Here is a 19,247-nt window from a genome sequence, read left to right on the forward strand (position 1 = left end):
GATTTTTATGTTATATTATGGAGGTCGGGGACACCCTAAACTCTTGGAACACACAAAGGTGTGCAGGGATACCCAAAACTCCTGGAACACAGAAAAGTGTGCAGGGATACCCTGAACTCCTGGTACACACAAAAGGTGGATGGGGACAACTAAACTCTTCGAACTTAAAAAGGTGGGAGGGGGACACTCTTTTATATCATGAAGAATGAAACAAGAGGAGCTGGAACACACAATGGTGGGCGAGCCACCCTAAACCACAGGAACACAAAATGGTGGGCAGGGAAACCAAAACCCCCTGGAACACAGAATAGTGTGCAGTGATGCCCTAAGCTCCTGGAACACACAGAGGTGGACAGGGACACCTAATCTGTTGAAACACAAAGAGATGGGAGGGGATACCTTTTAATTTTATATTATGAAGAATGTAATAGGAGGAGCTGGAACACACAATGGTGGACGGGAATACCTTAAACCCTAGGAACACACAAAAGGTGGCTGAGACACCCTAAACCCCAGAAACACACCAAAGTGGGCGAGATGCCCCAAATCCCAGGAACACACAAAAGGTGAGCAAGGCACTCAACTCCAAAAAAAACAAAGTTGGGTCCCCCCCTGAAAAGCACCCTCACAATGCCGAGGGCATGTGGCCTGGTATGGTGGAGGGGCGCTCGCTCGTCCCCCCCTTTCCTGCCCTGCCAAGCTGCTGCCCGGATTAAGGGTCTGGTATGGGATTTTTAGGGGGGGGGGGCCATTTTTTAAAAACGTTTTTCTCATCGGGGTTCCCCACTTAAAATGCCTACCAGATCTAAAGGGTCTGGTATGTATTGGGGGGACCCCACACTGTGTTTTTTTAAAACTATTATTATTTCTGTGAACAATTAAAGACTTTTGTGTATTCTGTGACAGCTGTCAGATTCTTTACATTGGGGATGGAAGCATCCGCAAAGAACCAGAAGCTGTTACAGAATAACACAGATCTTTCAGCTTCTTTCATTATTTACATTTTGTAAAAATATTTGTTACTTTGTTTTCATTTGAGATAGAAGTACAGAGAAGCCAGAGAGCGATAACTGACAGCTCTCCCGCTTGTTATGTTTAATTTCCGAATGAAATTATCAAACATTCGGGCTATCTTCAGATTCGTTATTTCTGTTATTCGGAAATTCGGATGCATCCAAATGTCTGAATTTCAATCCGGAACAAAACGAATTGCACATGTCTAAACTCAAGCAGTGTCGGCAGTTCTACTCCTCCTATGGACTACGGAATATATCCCTCTCTCCACATTTCCATAACGTAAGGAGGAGTGGTTCTGTAATCCAGCACAGAAGACCGCTGACAACGCTGTTTAGAATTTCAGTGCAGCAGAGGTGAAGTGTTGTCAGCTCAAACAGGAAGTTAGGAGCTCACTGGACTTCTGTCAGGATCAATAAGTAATGTTCAGCACTTGTCGGATTTTTAAAGAGCCAAAACATGGGTAAAGCTGCATTTGAGAGATATCATGGACTGTGTATTTCTCATTCTGCCTAGACATACACCTTTATTTGACGGTCGGTAATCTAACACTTTTTATACTGACTTTTTGCATTTGACAATCTTGCAAAGTGTGTGTATATAACCCAACTCTTTTCTACATCCTTGTGCTTGATAGTGTACCTTATGCATGATCAAAGCAAAGAAAACTTGCAATGCATTTAGGCCTCGTCCACAGCACCAGCGCACAGAAAGCATGTGCACCCGGCACGCGTTAATGTGTTTTTTTAATGCCTTCCACTGCACGGTCATATCAAGGGTTTAAAATACTTCTTTTTTTTTTATAATAGGCTTAATTCCTCATCGCAAACCAACGCACTTTTAAGGTGTAAATAGGGCATATAGATAACAATTGTTTTTACAGTGTCCTTCTGTTGAGCCTGCATTTATCAACATGCCTGGTGTAAGCGAGCCCTTAGAAAATTGTCCTCAACCATAATTCCACTCTGATTTATGATGTGCTTAGCATAAAGGTTGTCTAGATTATATGAGGTTATATTCAACCATTTCCGAAGACATTGTTTAAGCACAATGTAAGGGTCCTTGGCTTAGGTAAGGTACGTGTAAGATACATGTGTCCCACATCCACGTGCATTATTGGTCAACGTGGCTGCCAACAGCTAAACACTCGGATGACATGAATTATTTACAACAAGGGATGATGCTTCTAATATGCACAGGCGTTTGAACTCCGTGAATTCAAATGTCATTGATTGTTTGGCATGGAAAGCTGAATATAGAAGTTTCACGCTGCTCTTTCAGCAAAGCTTAGCATTTGCTTGAAGTGCTGGCCATGTGCTCACCCTAAAGGACAGGGAAACACGTGGACTGGAAATTGCTGGAGCATCTTCCATGGTATTCTGGCCATATGAGCAACAAAATAACAGCGTGGAGGTCACCACATGCTGCTAATAACATTTCAAGATCAAGAAAATAAAGTTTAAGGTCAGTAAAAGGTCATCAGTTGATAATGACATTCATGGACTGCATCAGAAGTGGAGTTTTAATAAAAGAAGACATGTTGATACAGAACAAGGCCAAAACAAAGCCTTTATTGAGGAGGCTAAAAGGACAATTATAATACTGGGTGACTGGAATTAAGCAATTAAAGCCCAACTCCAGCCCGTGTTTTTTTAGTCTTGGATAGAGTGGGGAAGAATTCAAATTCCAGGCAGGTTTTATCATGGAAGATGTAGGTGTAAGGTGCTGGTTCCAAAGTTGGCTTAGCATACCTCTCAACTTTAGACCTTCAGAACGAGGGACAGTCAGAATAAAGTGACAGTAGGAACGAGGGACAATTTCTGGTGTGTGCACTGTACCGCTTGAAAAGTGGGCATAGCTACACAGCGCTGAATATTGGAAGTGGTTTAACGCCTTTTACCGCTACAGCTGTTTTGGCACACACACACGTTAAAAATGCACATTTTAGACTAGAAGATTACTTAAAACCCCCGAGATTTAGATATTTTCTGAAAGCAAAGACCCTGGAGAGTAAAATTAAATGTAATCATTCCCTTGAAAATGGACAAAGTTAAACATTTTTCTATGTTATATATCTTGGAATATCCACAAGGGTTTTACCTCTGCTCGCCTGACAACCTCTTCTAGCAGTTGACCCTCAGCAATGCTGTTGACTTTAATACTTTCTCTTTTTTTCCCCCCCTTCATTTGAAATTAGAAGTATCCAAGCCCCTGACTCCAACCAGAACACCAACCAGCAGTCTCCTGCTGGTTTTGTGGGCTCATCAAGGAAACATCAATGATCATCAAGGCAGGGACTCATCTAATGACCCAGATGAGGTATCTACCATCCCCCTTTTCACCATACTAATCCCAACATCAACAGTACCAACTTAATGTAAGGACTGAAACATCAAGTCCTAAGCCCTCAGGGGCAGGGCCCTCCTTACCATCTTGTCTTGTATTGTGATTGTAATGTCTTCCTTATATTGTAAAGCGCAGCGCAAACTGTTGGCGCTAGATCAATCCTGTATTATAATAATAATAATGATAACTCTACTAATTAAACCAAAAGCTTTAATAACAAAAGGAGTGACACATCTGAATTATCTTTGTAGTTCAGAAGCTGCTGATACCACAATCAGGGTGACAGGTAACATGACCAATGCCATGGCACTGGTTGTGTTGTCTCTGTGGTATAGTCCCCAGGAAATGTCCTTCATGCAGCCAATCAGCTCTCCCTGAACTGTAGTTCATTCAGCTGAGCGTTTAAACTCATTCTTTTCAACTATTTATACTTATTTGTTATATCCTACTTATTACTCTTGCTCAGGTTCTGACAGCGACACTATAAACGCAGACCGACCCGTGTACATAGCAGTGTACAGGGTTATTTTTTTTCAATAAGCCACATCAGATTGGTTGGAGCTGGCTTGGGCTTGGTTTTTCCCCCCACCACCTCTTTCATAATTGTCCTCCATCAATTTCATTCTTTATCTCTCGGAGTTCATGGACTGTGCTCTCTTTATATACCTATGTTTGCAGCATTCAGTGGGAGTACAGATGGCAGAGACAGAACAGTTACTACACAATAAAGGACTCTGAAAAACACAAGCACTGTCTTGGCAGTTTATACATGGAGAAAGTGCTTCACTTTAGCGGATAAAGCAAGGACAAAATATTATATTTAAAGCGTTCGTTTCTTAGAAAAGTCAGGACAAGCAAAGATATTGCTAATGTGTTCTTACAATATGAAAACACTTCAGCATTTGGATCTGATCATTCCAATGATTCGTAAAAATAAAGTACATCTGTGATGAGAAAACTATGGGGGCAACCATTTCTGATCTTATTCTAAAAATAATGTATGCAGGTCTTCTTGGCTTCATTACTCTGAATCACTGGCCAAGAACTAGTGAGAGAAAAATCTAAATTCTTTATTTGTCTGCAGAGACTCAAAGTTTTGATTAAGAGCGTCAGGATGGCAGCCAGGTATCTTGCATTTAGAAAAGGAGGTCAGCAATGCCAATGTTCCATGAGTCTTTCTTGATGGGTTCTCCCTTTACACTGGTGTGTTATGTTACTACAAGCACATTAAAATGCTGATTTGCGTGACAACGGGCATTCCTTTAAGATGCCCATTAATTTAGCAAAATCAGACCAGAACCTTTACCCAAAGACAGCGAATCACAATGCAGAGATGGTTCAACACAAATGGCTTGAGATGCCTTTGTAAGGTAGATCAAAATGAATAGCACCATAATGTACTGCCAATCATGCTTTACAGTGATGCGAAGTAAAATGGAGTTACTGTGACACAGAGGTGTCAAGCCATCCTAAGGGCCTGTGCTGACAGGCTTTTGTAAGCATCAGATGGGTTTAGCATTCCCATATAAACATACGGTACAACAAAACCTGTCCAATGCTCATGTCAGAAAATTCTGAAAAATGTCAGAAGGGTCTTAAACTGCCATACATTATGTGAATTTCGCACAGTAGATGCCACCGTCGGCACCCTTCTGGACAACATCCCTCAATTAGCTGATTGAAGGAGCCGGTTGGAAAATCTCCAGACGAACAGAGCCGGCAGCAACCGCTGTCAAAATACAAAGGAAAGAGCGGGGGATTCCTCGATCAACACTCGTGAGCGTCAAGGGAGGAATCTGTTCTATTTTGTTTGTTCAGCATGCAGGTTGAGAGAAAAAAAATAGAACAGTGTATGGCAAGCTTTACACTGATGCCGTCTACACAAGCCCATCCACACAGGCCCTAAAGCAAATCTGTAGTAAAAAAAAAATTATGTACTATACGCCAGTGTTTTTCAATCACGGCGCCCTCTAAAAGTATGCAAAATCTGGAGGCACCTCAGTCTAAAAATGTTTTTAAAAAAAAAGTTTATGTAAAAAACAACGTGTGACCCCCTGCAAACCCCAAAACTTGAGATAGGGGTCTGGTATAGACTTTAAGTGGGACTCCACACAAAACGAATGGAGTTCCCCCTTCACAATAAAGTCCCCCATTACATATGAAGTCCCCCTTCACGTCAGAAGCCCCCCTTCACATCAGAGCTTCCCTCTTTCACATGAGAGTTCACCCTTCACATCAGAGTCCTCAGTCCTTCTTTCACATCAAAGTCCCGTCATCACATTAGGAGCCACAGCTAGTGTACTTCAGCATGACAGAGGGTGGGAGGGGGAGCAGGCCTGGATGGGAGTGAAATTCCATCATTTTGTGAATAGATCCCACTATCCCTGGAATAGCATCATTCATTTTCATGGTGCTGATGGCATGGCCATGAAAAGGCACGACACTATGCAAAAATTTCTAGCTACTTCTGAGAAAGCTAGAAGTCACCCCGATTAAGAAAGGCTGCTCTAGGCTACAGCTGCTGATGTTCCTCCAAGAAATGCCAGCTGATCCAATGTTTTCAGTAGCTTGTGACTCACTTTCCAGGAATAAGCATGCTGATCATGAGTTCTGACTTCGCCGACTTTGTTTGTAGCATGCTTGTTCCAGGTTGCTAACTCAAAGCATGGTGGCCATTGGGTCAGCCTGACACTCTTGGCATTTCTCTCAGCACAGGGTTTCTTTTATTATTATTTTTTTTAGCCCATGCCACTACTGCGTACTAGCCTGCGGTTCCAACTGTCCCTCTGGACCTATTGTTATGTGGTATCAGATAGCACAGCACCTTTCAGCCTGTCCATAGGTTTGCAAGCTCCAGATATTGCTGATTTCACATGAAGGGTTAATAAATGAGGGTTTGGCATGACTTGCCTGGTAAGGAGACAAGTACAAAACAGTGTTTTCATTGAACGGGAACACATTATATAGAGAAGGGACCTTGGTGTTCTAATTACCATCATTAATATGATTACATTGCCATTATGCCCGGCTTATGCTGCATGAATATAGCTCTGCTGCAGAGAAGGGGAGCTCTGCAGGTACAGTCATGAAGGAATGCTCACAGCAATCTAGTCGTGCTTCCTGGTTGCTAAGCAACAGAAAGATGATTACTCTTGTTAGAATACCAGGCATAGGTATTTTTTTTTATTTGCTTAGAGAGAGCATTTGAGTACACTGGCCCTGGTGCTCTTCAGACATGGCAGGTGCTCAGGTATCCCCCCCAACTAAGAAACGTGCTCCTGAATAAATCCCTTAAAAGCAGTGGTTCTCAACCTGTGTAACCTCGGGACCCACACTTGTCCTTGGTCATTAAGTCGCAACCCAAGTTGCACTTCGATGTAATCCACGGCATTGCGGTACCGCACTTTCCGGTGTGGGCGATTGAACGGTGGGCGGGAGGAGGTGATGAATGGCAACGCAGCTCCTGCACCAGAATGCGTAGTAGGTGCGATTGCGTGGTCCAGTGCGTTAATGGCACAGGACTGTTCGATTAACGCACTGTATACGTTTTGAACGGGACCTCAAAAACACTGAGAAACACAAAACCACACACACAGTCTCACACACATATACACATACTTAAGATCCACCCAGTCTCTCTACCATACAAGAACTGGAGTGGATCTTCAGCTTGGGGTCCAGTGTGGGCTGCTGGCTGTGATGGAGCTCCATCCATACATGCATTACTTGTACAGCTCCCTTGCGGGCCCTGTAGAGGTGCCGGGAGCCAGAATGTGACATCACTCCGGTCCAGGCACTTCTACAGGGCATGCGAGGGAGCTGTAAGCAATGTATGTATGGATGGAGCTCCTTCACAGCCATAGCTCCAGCCCACCTCAAGCTGACACTCGGGCACCGGGCAGCATATTTTGAATGGCTGCTTGGTGCGAGAACTGACAGTGCTGTACTAGGGGGAGGCTGAGAAGCCTCTCACCTAGAAAAGTAGAAGGCATGCGGTGACCCACTGAACACAGGGGTCGCGACCCACTTTTGGGCCATGACCCACCAGTTGAGAAACAAGGCCTTAAAGGGAACCTGTCAGATGCAGCCACATTTCATAACCAACATTACAGATTAATAGCAGCATCTTATTATTAGCCAACTCTTTCCATATGACACATCTGCATGATGTTAACCATTTTCTAGTTGTCCTATTAACTGTTATACTTAAGTACTATGCCGGGAAGACAGCAGGCAGAAAATTGGACAGGTCGTAGTTCTCAAAAGTCCACCCAACAGTGACATTTTTAGATAAAAGCAGAGCCTGGTGGTGGTCAACCACTGTTTTTATTTGAATACACTTGCTATTCCACCAGTGTAACCTTTCGTCCTAAATCTGTTCCTGTCCTCCTGGGAGTTTGGGTTATTCCTGCCCATCTTTGTATGTTCCAGCTCAACCTGTTACATTCTCCATTGTATAAAATCCTGCAGTCAGGATGGAAACTCAATTCCGACATTTCACAAATAGAAAGACAGAAGAACTGTCATGTAGTTTAGCTCTCCAGCTTCCCGCAAAAGCACCCTATTATTAGGCAACATCTTCCCTATGCACCTGGCTAGCACTTGGACTTCAGGTGCCTAATGAACTGAGGTCTAGACTTCAAAGAAACCTGTGCTGAAAGAAAAATATGGGCTGCCATGGCTACAAATGCTAGCAGCATGGCTGTTACACTGATCCATTGGCTTCAAGGAGTCGCTGACCAGCAGCAATTATGAAGAAGAGGTATCCTGACTTCACTGTCTGCATAGTTGTTCTAAGTCAGGTACATTTCTCAGTACAGGTTTCCTTTATGATCTGACTCTCCACTATGCAAAATGTACCCTCTATCATCTCACAAACCAATGGGAGTAAGTCGGCATCAATAACGACACTCTCACTGGTTTGAGGGGTGGTGAGCCAGAGGTGAACTCAAAGTCTGCAGGCCCCCAGGATAGCAGGGCACCCCAGACATACAGAAAAGGATGAAGATGCTGTTTGTTTTATATACTTTGGATACTCCAACAGTGAAATCTAAATGCCATAATTCTCATATCTGTTCCTGTAGACCTGGGAGTCTTGGATGTTCCTGCCCATCTTTGTGTGTTCCAGTTAAAGTGGTACCTCGGTTCACGAACTTAATTCGCTCCACGATTCTGGTCGCGAACCGAATCAAACTGTGATCAGACCACGATCTCGACAAGAGGAAGCCACGACCATGCGTCAGAGCAGGAAAGATGGCTGCGGTTGTGTTCGTCACCTGATGCGGAGTTCGCAAACGGAGGCAACATTTTGAAGAACCGAATTGTTTGCGAACAGAAGCGTTCGTGAACCGAGGTACCACTGTACTCCTATTACATTCTCTATAGCATAAAAAAATTATAACAAGGCTATTCACAAAAGGGAAGAGTTTGGGGAAGGCAGGAGATGTGAACAATTTAGGACAACATAGCTGGACTGGAAAGTGAGCTGAATTGGGGAATTTTTCCAAATCAGCTATGTTGTCCTAGATTGTTCACTTCTCTAAACTCTTCACCCTTTTGGGAATAACCTTGTAAAAAAATATTGCAGTCAGAGTAGGATCTAAGTTTAAATTTGATAGATTTAGCAATGTCATGTGCCTTAACTCTCCAGCTTCCACCAAAAGCTGACTGTCAGTTTGGAGTGGATTTGCCCTTTAATAGAACACTGTTGCATTTACACACCATGCTATGCTGAATGAGCCAATATTTGAAAGGAGATCACTTTCCTCATCACACAAATAGGAGGGTTACCATTGCCAGTTCTCATTGCAGACACTGATCAGTGATGTTCACGTTTCCTCTTTGCTTTTATTTCTGTTATTTACCAAACAAGGACTGACTGCCAACGACTTGTACTCATTGCCCCCCTCCACTATGAGCCTCCACTCCCTCCTTTCATCATGATGCTGCACTGCACCCACACTTTGGAATGATAACAAGAAAAGAAAAACACTTCACAACAAGTACACTTTGCTTCTACAGGCCTGACCTACTTCCCCCTTCAGCCATGCAACACTCATGCATTCTTACAATACAGATAACAGCAAAATAAAGCCATTTCAGTTAGTAAATGTAATCAATGAGTCAGTAAACTGCTAATGCTATGCAGAGGAAATCACAAAATGCACAAAAGCAAATTGCTATATCCAAAGCAGGAGTGGTTATCTTTATGTGTTATTCCCTCCAGGGGGTCTCTACAACGGTAACATTGTATCTCCTTACTAACATGTATTTATTTCCTGTTGTCCACAGCTCCATCTAGTGCGCATAATGTGAGATTTTCCCAATCCACCCTGTTCTTTTTGATTATACCTAATAAAGAACAATCAACCAGAAGGTAAAATACACAAAGAACATTCGATATTGCCCCATTCTCACATCGGCCAGGTAATTCTCACAGAATGAATATACCTGCAGCTTCGCAGGGGGACAGGCTATGTGAAATAGACCCCTATATGCATTTTTTAAAATGGGGCCAGTGAAAGCAGCACCCATATTTCTCTCATAAGCAGGTGTTCTTTAAAGTGAAACTGAAGTCAGGTAAAAGTCAGTAAAGCACCAGTGGTAGGACGCAGCAGGCACCACCAGGGGCCTTCATGTCAGTTTAACTTTCCTGTCGAGTACCCTGGCAACCCTGAATCACAGGGTGCTCTGGTAGGCAAATTTCAACAAGCTTGGATTCAACACCTTCTGAACCTAAAGGCCAGTAAAGCCAATGAGCGGTCAGTCAATAGTAAATCACAGTATGGGAGAAGAGACAGCTACAAGCTTTTGACCGCAGGAACTGATCATAATTTTCATACTAGAAGTCTTTGAGATTTGGGACACCCAGGGTGCTTAATACGAATACATGTGCTGGTGCTAACTATGTTCGCAGATGAGTCTGGTGGAGCATAGACTGGTCATTTCAGACCTTGGAAGTGCTAATCATCACACGGGGAGTTTTTCCAAATTATAATATATTTATGCCTGAACCTTTCCTCTGATATGTAGAAGAGTGATGGGTCCAGGAGCTTCAATGATTTGTTCATGGATAGGTAGATGTCCCCTTTCCCATCATTCTCTGGGAGATATCTGCCCGTCTATCAGTGCTCTCAGTGATCTTCCAAACGTTTTGGCAGATAGCCACTAGAGGGAGCACCTATACATTTTATATATGATTTATGGTTGTTATTATTATTATTATTGGTATTGATATGGCACCAACAATTTACGCAGCACTTTACATAGTGGCACATTCACATCAGTCTCTGTCCTCAAGGAGCTTACAATTTATAAAACTCTAGCAAAGAAAGCAGCAGAAATTCTAAAAATCACTTAATGATGTATTCTACAAAGATTTAAATGGTAAAACCAGCTCGCCATCAGAATACAAAGTTACTAATTTTTCAAGATAAACTACACACTCAGGACTAGGGATGAGCCAAGGTTCAGTCCAAACCTAAGCTCCTCCACACACAAAGTGCCATGGGCAGTTCTACCCAATTAGCTGTGGTACGGGCATTGGCCACCCCGCAAATGCATGTAAACAAAGGGACGGGATGCTTGTGCAGACGTCATTTACCTAATATGGCCACATATCCATATTAGATACAGGCATATAATGTCAATAAGGTGACTGCATCCTGCTCCTTTGCGTAAGTCAAGCTGCGGATGGGGAATGCCGCACCAGCAATTGATTGGGTGACATGGAAAGAGATTTTTTCCGTGCTCAGGAGGATCTCCTTCCAGGTTTGGAAGAGCTCAGGTTCAGGCTGAGTTTAGTCTGAACCTGAGCTCATCCCTACTCAGCACCCATTTCCTCCACACTGTTACCCAACATAAGCCGTTCTAAAGTTACTCATGGTGAGAGATAACATCAACATCAGTGAGGTGTGCTTTAACACATAATGGATAGTGCTTTGCTCAAGCTGCCTGCCCAACACCATGCAGGAACAACATAAAACACAGATGAGAGCACTGTTGCAGGAATTGATACCATAAAAATCTGTTGCTCATAGATGTGCCACCTTTATCTGTTCATTATTCAGAGGTACAAAACAGGTCTGGATAACTGTATAGGAAAAAATGCAGCTAAAAAAGAAGCCTATAAAGGATATATGTTTCATTTCAATGACTCATGGAGCAGAGAAGGATCAAGATGACAGCCTTGGGCTTGCACCTTTAAAAATAGATAGCATAAGGTAGCTCCCATACTCTTTTTGATAACTGAGTACTATTAAGAATACATTATAGCCTGCCTGTAACTATCTGGCAAAGAAAATGCCTGACTGGATGTTCCACCTTAAAAAGAACCCTTCTAGCTCAGGGGTGAGCAAACTCTGACCCTCTAGCTGTGGTGAAACTACAAATCCCTTCATGCATCTGTCTCTGGGAGTCATGCCTGCGGCTGTGAGAATCTTGCAATGCCTCATGGGATTTGTAGTTCTGGAGCTGGAGGGTTGGCGTTTGCCCATCCATGCCCTAGCTCCATCTAGGTAAACAGTCAGTGTCATTCCTTAGTCAGGACAATTTTTACAGACTCCAGGTCTTGCCCCCACCCCCTCCCTGCTCACTTACCTTGAAAGCTTGATTTCAATCTGCTCTCTTATCTTCTGCCTCTCCTCCTCTGTCCTCTGCGGGAAGATGTTCCTGTCCTCCAATTCTTGCTTGCTGGGTCGATTCCTCAGCTTCACCGCTAACAATTCCTTTTTGTACTTTCTAGGTAAAGTGCCTGAAAGGAAGAAGCAGAGTTAGTCTAAAGAAAGAAAATGGTTGTCAACGCTATTTAGGGAAACTTGCAATTCAGTCATCTATAAATTGTCCACACAATCCTTATCAAATAAACAATAAGTGATGAGAGTAATTCAGGGGTGGCCTCCTGAAAATGCTAGTTCCATTTGCTGCCACGTTTATGCTTCAGATGCAATAAAACAGAAAAAGATAAGAAGTTTTTACCTTCCTCTGACTTTCCTTTGCTGTATGCCTGCTTCGAGACTCTGACTCAGATGTATTGAAACGTTGGCCAGGTAACTGGCATCTTCAGAAGGAGCTCAGCAATGACAACCGCCATATTTCTCAGATGACATGTGTTCTTTAAAAGGAAATCCAAGGGCTGCCATTGCTGACTGCCTCCTGAAAATACTTGTTGCTTGGTTGTCATGCTGATCTATTAACTTCAATACTTTCTAAAGCAGCGACTCCATGAACAAATTTAGATCAGGAGTTCTGACTCCATTGGCCGCATTCTTGTTCCAGGTCAGGGACACTAAAAAGTCAACGTGATAGCCAGGAAGCTAACATTTTTTCAGATAGAAGCAATGGCAACTGCAATGAATCATGACAAAAGAACTACCTGAAGTAAACGCTGGCATATTCATTAGATGAAATACAGAGGTGACTTGTGCAAAACTTGCAGACTTTACACTTTAAGCATTTGCAATGGTATTGTGTTGTAGATATGTTTTGGGGGGCATCCCTTTAATATTTCTACTGCACCCCCCCCCCCCCAGCCCCCCCCCCCCAACACAGGTCTACCAAGTGAACAACACACCTGACCCTCCAACCCCCCAATACATAGATGTGAACACTCACAGGCTGTGATACACTGGTCAAAAATACTACATTTTTGGTGCATTGCAGCTCCTCAAGAGCCTTTACGAAATCAATGGACTGCTCCAATAAAACAAGTTTCAATGCACCCACAAAAACAAGTGTCAAAGTGCCTGTAAAAACACAAACCCATAAGTGAATATATACCCATACAAGTCAATGTAAATGCATATCAAAAGGATCTCAGATACAAGCTACCATTCAATGCACACTGACCTTTGATTCAGACAGTGCTTTACCTGCGTTTAATCAGCTGCAAAACACATCATAATCCATAATTCCACTAATGTAATGTCATACTTCTGCTAATGTGAAGTCAGATTAGGCTGGTATAGTACAGAGTAATGTCAGTTCATGTCCTACCTTTCTGGAGTTTTGCTGTCATGTATTGCAGTTCCCTGCCTGGTTTGCACTGATCGTTGTGAGACACAGGTGTGCATTATATCAATCATTATCACAAAGCAATGCAATGTATAGTTTCTTTTTGTATTTCTGCTACTCAAGGTGCACTGATCAATGCACGCTTTTACAGCTACCAGGGATGGTTGTATTAATGACTAACCTGTGTTGGAAGGCAGCACTAATTATATAACCTGGAGGTCTGTGAATGGAAGGTACTGGCCATGACACACATTAATGCACCTTGATGTGCAGGGTGTGTTAAAATGCATGATGACACAGTTTGACGTGTTTTCGCATCAGACAAAAAAAAAAATCACTTCTTGGTCCTTTGTAGCTTATTTCCACAACAAAACAGTTTAATTTTAAAGTGACATTAAAGTCAAAAGTCCCCCCCCCCCCCCCCAATGTAAGGACTTACCTTAAATGATGCCTCTTAATCCGATTATCTTCTTCTTTCCTGTCCTTTTCAGCTGTCCCTCCAGCGCTGGTGTGGGTCTCCGATCCAGCACTGACTCCTCTGTCCTCCTCTTCTCTTATGTCCCACAGAGTCTGTGCGGGTGCACGGTGCTCCATATACTTACCTTGTGTCTCTCCTCGTCTCCCGGCCGAACATCTGAACTGCACATGTGCCCGCCCCAAGATCCTTTGCGGCCGCCCGAGAAATTTTCAGATGTTCGGACGGTAGCGCACGGCGGAGAGAGACACAGGTAAGTTTAGACCCTTTTAAAAAGTTTTTTATTGCTTCCCTATAGTGTAAGTTACATACTAACAGAGATTCATTGCATACAGTTAAAGCTCTGTGTAATAAATCGCTGTTGCAGGTTACTGTGTTGTCTACACCAGTGGTGTCACAAGGGGGGTGCGACCAAAATAGTTGACAGTCATTTTGGGGTCACCACCTCTTAAAAGTCGGGCACTCAGTAATGGCTCCAGAGCCTGACTAAGTCACGAGAGAGGGGGGGGGGGGGGGGGTCATTGTCCCCTCCTCTCTTTGCAGGCGTCCACCACCAAGATGGCCGCTGGCAGTGAAGTATATCACCGCGCATGTGTGATGATGTCCCACCACGGACATCACAACACATGCGGCTGCACCGGGTGACACCCACCCTGCTGCTGCCACTGGTCTACACCATAAGGAACCATTTCTGTTCCATCAGTGAGTGATCATTATGTACTCTTTGGGTCCATTTATAAACAATTAACAGAGCCATTCACCCTGCAAATCTCAGTGAATGTTCGTTCTGTGCTGTGAGGCAAAAACAAAGGTTCTTAGTATATTTTTTTTCAGGTCAAATGTAATGTAATATCACATTATGGCCACTAGATGTAGCTGAGGAGCATGGGAAGAAGCATTAATTTCCTATGCACCACACCTCCATATAGTGGCTATAATGCTGTATTACATTAGACCGACCTGAAAGGAAAATATACTAAGGCTGCATTCTCACCAGCAGCTACGTTACATGGGTCTGTTTATCCTTTTTTGTTAGAGCGCTATTAAAATATCACGAGTGATATTTCATTAGGTTCTATGGGCACAGTGCATTGTGATGCAGTGGTGTGAACTGAGCCTAAGAATGGTCATTTTTGCCTCTACACGGGGGGGAATGGCTCTGCACACTGTTTATTTCAGCCAATATACAGTATGTGTCAAGATTGAGCTGCTTCAAATTACCCTTTGCAGTGCAGGCCCAAAAGCATGCACCTCTAGGGCCCATTTCATTCCTGAGATTAAAAACACAGGCATTTTCTATACATTGTGATGCATTTTTAGCGCATTTATATCTTCTCTATGTGTTTTCTGCATAGAGAGAACTATATACATTTAATGTGCAAGCTGAATACCCTAAAAAGCATTTAAACGGACAGTGCAGTGCAGCTTAGATTTAGGTTTTTCCCTAGGAAGCTTGCGTAAAGGAGAACTATGAGATGAGTGATTTCCACTCACGTCATAGTTATAAGCCGACCTGTGACAATGAGACTGTCACAGGTCGGCTCAGTAGATCGGGAGGTGAGGGAAAACTTCCCGGGTTCCCTCAACTCTCGATCCTGTCACGGCTCTCTGCCGTGACAGGGGGAGGGGCTGGATTCCCCTCTCCCCGCTCCGATCTGCCAGCGCTGACTGGCGGAACGGACGGGGGAGGGGGTGGGTACAGCTGGCTCTGCCTCTAGATAGGCAGAGCCAGCTGTCACTCACGCAGCTGGGCGGATCCCGTCATCTAAGTCGGGATCCGCTCCAGGTGCGGCGTCTCAGTATACCGCGAGCTGTAGCTCGCGGTATACTGAGCTTAGGGTGACGGGAGGACGCTAGTTTGTGTCCTCCCGTTACCCCAAGGAGAACTATGGGGAAAAACACTGACCCCATAGTTCTCCTGTAAAAGACTAAGGGGCTGATTTATAACATGAAGTCCATATATCCATCGCACTTCTGACCGCTTAATCCAAGAATGAGCAGGTGGATGCAGCGGTGGTTGATGGATGGCACCGTCACATGCACATGATATGAATAGAACACCGGCACTCAAACTACAGATATCCGTTTTGACGTGAATGCAACATATCACACAAGTGCAATGTTTCGGGGTCACACAGGATCATCTTCCTCAGTCAAGACATGTGATTTATAACATGTTTGCACAGCGTATATCTGTGCGAACGACATTTGTAGTACATTATTGCCACTAGTTGGAGCTGAGGAGCATGCATTAAATGTTGTTCACACAGGTATATAAGCTATGTGAATGTGTTATAAATCAGCCCCTTAGTAAACTGCAGCAAGCAGGATGAAAAAAATAAAATACATTACATTAAGAAATATAGTATAGTTAGAAATGGTACCATTACAGATGATCATACAAAATTCTCCAATTTAAGCAAGTGCAATTTAATAGACTAGGAAAGGTCTTATAGTACTCACCCTGAGGCCTTGTTCACCCAAACACAGTTATTGGACATTTGACAGCGGCATCTGACCCCTGCCAACTACCCCACAATTAATAAATTATCTGGATGCATCAGTTCAGGTGCAGGACAGTGGTGTAAATGTTTAATGTGGTCTTTGGGCACTGCTTCCCCACTGAAGAGCAATCCAGCCACGGGCTGAACACTTTCCATGAACAGTGGTGTTGGATGCTTGCTGTGAGCGAAGCCTTAAGCTGGTCATACACCTTAAAATTTTTCTCGTTCAGCCCTGAGTGTTGAATAAGAAAAATCACTTGATTACTCCATCCATGCTAACGAGTGTGGATGAATTCATCTTCTGGTGCCTACTGTCAGAATACCTGAGCTAGTGGCTGCGGCTGATTGGTTGCAGTCACTGTTTGGCCTACAGCTTTCTACCCTTCTCCTTCAATGAAGCTTGATTTAAAAATTTACTTTTGGCGAGCCAGGTGAACAGCAGGGACACCCGCGGATTACATTTTGGCCTATTCAGCACGAAACAGCAGGAATTCAATCCATTTATGGCCAGCTTTATTTAGACACTTTCCATTATAAATAAATATACCTTTAGATATCTACTCCCTCTTGTGGTCATACATAGAACTACATCACTTTGAGACCATGAGCAGGTCCAGCATGTGCCAGTTCAAAGCGAATTGAGTCGTAGATAGATCAGTTTGCTACAAATTTTTGCAGACATGTCACAAACAGTTCTCTCCATTGTCATATTGTGCACATTGTTCACACTGTTAACACTGGTCAATGTTTTAAATAACTAAGAAAAAAGCAAAAGCGCTGTGGACTGATCTTGATGATGTGTTTGTTACAAGTACAGGATCGCTAGGGGTGCTGCCCCACTTCAGCCGGGGAGGCTGTAAAACTGGAAGACAAAAGAGAGAAAAGGGCGCCCAACCTGGTGCAGATAATCCTTTTAATTTAAAATAGACACCATAAACAAAAGTACAGGGGTACTTACAATGGTAGGTCAAACAGCAGCATATATGGATGATTTCAGAGAAACAGCAGTTGCAAGACTGCAATCTTTTCCATCTTTTAAAAGGATTATCTGCACCAGGTTGGGCGCCCTTTTCTCTCTTTTGTCTTCCAATGTTTTAAATAAAGTGCATGTAAATCCAAACATTTTTTGATAGACTAGGGAAGGGTTAAAGGTGCCCCTGTCAGTTTATTTTTTTTGCTGCCTGGCTCCCATTAGGGAAATTGTCCTTCATTTCCTGTTCTGGAGATGCAACAGGAAGAGGAAATCTCTGCAAAGTGAGGGGAATTCTCCTTTAAGAAAACTGTCACCAGAAAAGGTGCCCTCAAAGAAAGGTTTTGTCTAAATCCTTTAAATGCTCACATTTTGGATTTTCCATCACTCTCTGTCTTATGACATTGGTCACCAGGACAAATAGAGAGGGTGAGTCTACTTAGTAGGGACACAGGTTAAGACAGGTTAAGAGTAGGCCATGGTTAAGAACCCTGTCAGGTACTTTTATTTGCTGTCTGTGTCGTTGCAGAGAGATGTCCCTTCTCTTCCTGTCTCAGGGACACAACAGAGAGCAAACCTCTGTAAAGCAAAGGGACACCTCCCACTTAGACAGTTGTCATTAGTACAGGTGTCCTCATTGAAAAATGTCTCCTCTTTTCATCTTCCTGTGGCAACTCTAATATTTTTCCCATCATTTTTTCCCATCGCATTTGGAACAAAGGCCCCTGTGGCTTTTGGAGATAGAAAGGGAAGAAGCTGACGTGTAACTCTAGCCATAGCAGGCCATGTGACTGCTAGGGTACCCAGAGCCATCTGGCTATACATTTTTTTGTGCCAGCAGCAATAGCATTTGGGTAATATGTTTGGATACAAAGAATGATCGTTTGGTAGCATCTATGCAATTGCTATGAAAAAAAATGCCATGTATATTACTAGAAGAATTGCCTTAGGAATAGAGATTGGAGAAGCCACCCAAATGTTTTTTCTATGGAAGGTAGAAAAAAAAGTGACAACACAGATGACAAAAACATGTCATCTGTAAGTATGTGTTGCAGAAAAAAAATTAGATTTTTTTTGCTGCTCTCACCGGAGATAACCAAGCTGTTGAGTTCATCTTCATCCTCATATAACAGCACGTTGTCTTTATGGCTGGAATCCCTGATCAAGTTTTCTTTGTTTTCTTCAGCTTCCTTCACTGAGCTGCACTTGTACTCGCAGTCGCTTTCGGTGGAGCTGTCTCTGCTCTTATCAATGCTGGAGGACCGCGAGGTTCGAAACTCCACCCTCTTCTTTGGAGAAGACCTCACTTCCCGACTGTGAAAGCTGAAGAAGTAAATCGGGCAACAAATATGGAAGTGTTAGTACTGAAAACCCTCGTTATTCCCTGAGAGCCACCAATCGGATTCACTTGAAGGCAAAATTAATCTAAAATAAAAAAGGCTCCTGGAAGGATTTAGACATAAAAAAGCAGCTTAGGCTGCAATACCCACCTTCCACCTGAAGTCTTCCCACCTCCCCAAAATTATTTTCTTTGGCCACAAAATGTCCTCAGTCTTCTGGTTAAATGACACCCAACGTCAATCAACCCAGAAGACTGCAGTTGTGAAGGATATCTTGTGTGAACCCAGTTGTGGTTCTGATCCATTTCACAGTGATATTGTGACTACAGAGTGCCACGGGCCTAGCCTCTGAGGATGCCTCACAATGGTGCCCTTTATTCACATTCACGCATTTACATGAATAACCTGCCTGACATCAGCACTGAGCTTGGCATTTGTAAGCCTGCTAACCGCTGAAGACTGAAGAGGAAGAGGACGCAATGCAACATGACTGACCTGAAGACTTTGGAAAAAGATAAGTATATAAATATGAAACAGCATGACATTTGGGCGACCTCCATGGAGGGGGGGCGGGGGGGTGGGGGGGG

The 19,247-nt window shown here is 43.4% G+C and overlaps 1 protein-coding gene across 3 annotated transcripts in view; it reads right to left on the minus strand.

Annotated features, from left to right (window-relative positions):
- The window catches only part of PHACTR3 (phosphatase and actin regulator 3), a 98,190-nt gene that overhangs the window by 45,934 nt on the left and 33,009 nt on the right, over positions 1–19,247 (minus strand). For all 3 annotated transcript variants that reach the window (XM_018574823.1, XM_018574830.1, XM_018574838.1), the window contains exons 7-8: positions 18,408–18,643; positions 11,959–12,112 (exon numbers count right to left, since the gene is read on the minus strand). In XM_018574823.1, the coding sequence (XP_018430325.1) occupies positions 11,959–12,112; positions 18,408–18,643 (390 nt within the window). The remainder of the gene's footprint in view (positions 1–11,958; positions 12,113–18,407; positions 18,644–19,247) is intronic.

The sequence above is a fragment of the Nanorana parkeri genome, unplaced genomic scaffold (assembly GCF_000935625.1).
Source record: "Nanorana parkeri isolate BGI_ZX_2015 unplaced genomic scaffold, ASM93562v1 scaffold50, whole genome shotgun sequence".
Classification (NCBI taxonomy): domain Eukaryota; kingdom Metazoa; phylum Chordata; class Amphibia; order Anura; family Dicroglossidae; genus Nanorana; species Nanorana parkeri.